Raw genomic sequence first — 3,687 nt, forward strand, 5'->3', positions numbered from 1 at the left:
CAGGCCAGTGAATGTATATATATATATGGCTAAGCAGCCAGGCCAGTGAATGTATATATATATATGGCTCAGCAGCCAGGCCAGTGAATGTATATATATATATGGCTCAGCAGCCAGGCCAGTGAATGTATATATATATATGGCTAAGCAGCCAGGCCAGTGAATGTATATATATATATATGGCTCAGCAGCCAGGCCAGTGAATGTATATATATATATATAATGGCTCAGCAGCCAGGCCAGTGAATGTATATATATCTATGGCTCAGCAGCCAGGTTGTTATTATTACTGGTGACCGTGGCTGTGTGGCTGCCTGCTCTGTTCTGCATAGAGGGACACGGGAGACAGGGCCCCAAACTGCCTGGCCTCTGTGTGAACATTTCTGCACCTGCATTCACAAAAGCCCCAGCTCCCTGCTCCCTCAGTCACAAAGGGGGGGGAGGATGTCTGCTTCCTGGGCATCGCTTGGTTTGCCTGTATGCATGACTGCACTGGATCAATCACCTTTAACCCAGCATGCCATAACTATGGTCAGAACTATGACCCTAACACCCTGAGTAATGCATAAGGCTAGGACACCAGTCCTGCCCTAACCCTCTCTAACGTCCTGCCCTAACCCTCTCTAACGTCCTGCCCTAACCCTCTCTAACGTCCTGCCCTAACCCTCTCTAATGTCCTGCCCTAACCCTCTCTAACGTCCTGCCCTAACCCTCTCTAATGTCCTGCCCTAACCCTCTCTAACGTCCTGCCCTAACCCTCTCTAATGTCCTGCCCTAACCCTCTCTAACGTCCTGCCCTAACCCTCTCTAACGTCCTGCCCTAACCCTCTCTAACGTCCTGCCTTAACCCTCTCTAACGTCCTGCCCTAACCCTCTCTAACGTCCTGCCCTAACCCTCTCTAACGTCCTGCCCTAACCCTCTCTAACGTCCTGCCCTAACCCTCTCCAACGTCCTGCCCTAACCCTCTCTAACGTTCTGCCCTAACCCTCTCTAACGTCCTGCCCTAACCCTCTCTAACGTCCTGCCCTAACCCTCTCCAACGTCCTGCCCTAACCCTCTCCAACGTCCTGCCCTAACCCTCTCTAACGTCCTGCCCTAACCCTCTCTAACGTCCTGTCCTAACCCTCTCCAACGTCCTGCCCTAACCCTCTCTAACGTCCTGCCCTAACCCTCTAACCTCTATCTACTATGGCCCTGACACCCTCTCTAATGCATCTTTAACAGCAGCTCCTTAATACACTCAGAACAAAGCTAACCTTGAAGTAATGAGTGTAGTCAATATGTATATAATAGTATTATTTGGTTGTGGTCTTTAGCCATGTCCCCTTGTATAAACATCTAGTGTTTCACCAAGTCGCCACTAGGAGGAGAATGCAGACAGGGAACAACTGTTGCACAGATTGAGTGATATGGGAATTACTTCCATGGAGCACTCTAAAACCATAAACTGTTTGTGTATTCCAAATGCCATGTTTCAAAATGAATCAAGTACATCAGTTAGTAATTCTGAGGGCAGGTTGACTTCGGCCTAGTAGGGCTGAACCAATAGCAGCAGTGAATCAGGGGGAGGCCTAAAGTACAGTGACGAAACAAATCAAACATACAACAGAGGTTTAGGGAGTGTGTGCATATCTTAGAGGAAACTATTTGACAATATTACAGTTACCTACTAATACTGAATCTTTGGCTTTATCAGAATGTCCCAATGCAGAGTTCATTCTGATTAAGGGTTCTGATTCACTTTTAGAGGCTGACGCCATGTGGTTCTGGGCTGAGCAGGGTAGCAGGCAGCAGGGTAGCTGGCAGCAGGGTAGCAGGCAGCAGGGTAGCAGGCAGCAGGGTAGCAGGCAACAGGGTAGCAGGCAGCAGGGTAGCAGGCAGCAGGGTAGCTGGCAGCAGGGTAGCAGGCAGCAGGGTAGCAGGCAGCAGGGTAGCTGGCAGCAGGGTAGCAGGCAGCAGGCAGCAGGGTAGCTGGCAGCAGGGTAGCAGGCAGCAGGGTAGCAGAGTAGCAGGGTAGCAGAGTAGCAGGGTAGCAGGGTAGCTGGTAGCAGGCAGCAGGGTAGCTGGCAGCAGGGTAGCAGGCAGCAGGGTAGCAGGCAGCAGGGTAGCAGGCAGAAGAATAGCAGGCAGCAGGGTAGCAGGGCAACAGGGTAGCAAGGCAGCAGAGTAGCAGGGCAACAGGATAGCAGGGCCGCAGGGTAGCAGGGCAACAGGGTATCGGGCAACAGGGTAGCAGGGTAGCAGAGTAGCAGGGCAGCAGGGCAGCAGGGCAACAGGGTAGCAGGCAGCAGGGTAGCAGGTAGCAGGGTAGCAGGCAGCAGGGCAACAGGGTAGTAGGCAGCGGGGTAGCAGGGTAGCAGGGTAGCTGGCAGCGGGGTAGCAGGGTAGCAGGCAGGAGGGTAGCAGGGTAGCAGGCAAGCAGGCAACAGGGTAGTAGGCAGCGGGGTAGCAGGGTAGCAGGGTAGCAGGGTAGCTGGCAGCGGGGTAGCAGGGTAGCAGGGTAGCTGGCAGCAGGGTAGCAGGCAGCAGGGTAGCAGGCAGCAGGGTAGCAGGCAGCAGGGTAGCAGGGTAGCAGGCAAGCAGGCAACAGGGTAGTAGGCAGCGGGGTAGCAGGGTAGCAGGCAAGCAGGCAACAGGGTAGTAGGCAGCGGGGTAGCAGGGTAGCAGGCAAGCAGGCAACAGGGTAGCAGGGTAGCAGGGTAGCAGGGTAGCAGGCAAGCAGGCAACAGGGTAGTAGGCAGCGGGGTAGCAGGGTAGCAGGCAGCAGGGCAGCAGGGTAGCAGGCAGCGGGGCAGCAGGGTAGCAGGCAGCGGGGTAGCAGGCAGCAGGGCAGCAGGGTAGCAGGCAGCGGGGTAGCAGGCAGCAGGGCAGCAGGGTAGCAGGCAGCGGGGTAGCAGGCAGCAGGGCAGCAGGGTAGCAGGCAGCGGGGTAGCAGGCAGCAGGGCAGCAGGGTAGCAGGCAGCAGGGTAGCAGGGTAGCAGGCAGCAGGGTAGCAGGGTAGCAGGGCAGCAGGGTAGCAGGCAGCGGGGTAGCAGGCAGCAGGGCAGCAGGGTAGCAGGCAGCGGGGTAGCAGGCAGCAGGGCAGCAAGGTAGCAGGCAGCAGGGTAAAGGCAGACAATACTCTTGACCTCATCTTTACTAGATGCTGTTCTTCTACTAATCTCACTGCAACTCCCCTCCATGTCTCCGACCACTACTTTGTATCCTTTTCTCTCTCGCTCTCCTCCAACACTACTCACTCTGCCCCTACTCAGATGGTAATGCGCCGTCGCAACCTTCGCTCTCTCTCTCTCGCTACTCTCTCCTCTTCCATCCTATCATCTCTTCCCTCTGCTCAATCCTTCTCCTCCAATCTCCTGATTCTGCCTCTCAACCCTCCTCTCCTCCCTTTCTGCATCCTTTGACTCTCTATGTCCCCTATCCTCCCGGCCGGCTCGGTCCTCCCCTCCTGCTCCGTGGCTGGGATGACTCATTGCGAGCTCACAGAACAGGGCTCCAGGCAGCCGAGCGGAAATGGAGGGAAAACTAGACTCCTGCGGACCTGTCATCTTTTCACCTCCTCTCTACATTTTCTTCATCTGTTTCTGCTGCAAAGCCACTTTCTACCACTCTAAATTCCAAGCATCTGCCTCTAACCCTAGGAAGCTCTTTGCCACCTTCTCCTCCCTGCTGAATCCTCCCCTCCC

At 55.1% G+C, this 3,687-nt stretch overlaps 1 protein-coding gene across 1 annotated transcript; it reads right to left on the reverse strand.

Moving 5' to 3' along the window:
• Window positions 1-1,724: 1,724 nt before the first annotated feature.
• Window positions 1,725-3,134, reverse strand: LOC121554880 (keratin-associated protein 9-1-like). Its single transcript, XM_041868601.1, has one exon. The coding sequence runs from the start codon at window positions 3,132-3,134 to the stop codon at window positions 1,725-1,727; it is 1,410 nt and encodes a 469-aa protein (XP_041724535.1).
• Window positions 3,135-3,687: the final 553 nt, after the last annotated feature.

The sequence above is a fragment of the Coregonus clupeaformis genome, unplaced genomic scaffold, assembly GCF_020615455.1.
Source record: "Coregonus clupeaformis isolate EN_2021a unplaced genomic scaffold, ASM2061545v1 scaf0075, whole genome shotgun sequence".
Taxonomy (NCBI): Eukaryota; Metazoa; Chordata; class Actinopteri; order Salmoniformes; family Salmonidae; genus Coregonus; species Coregonus clupeaformis.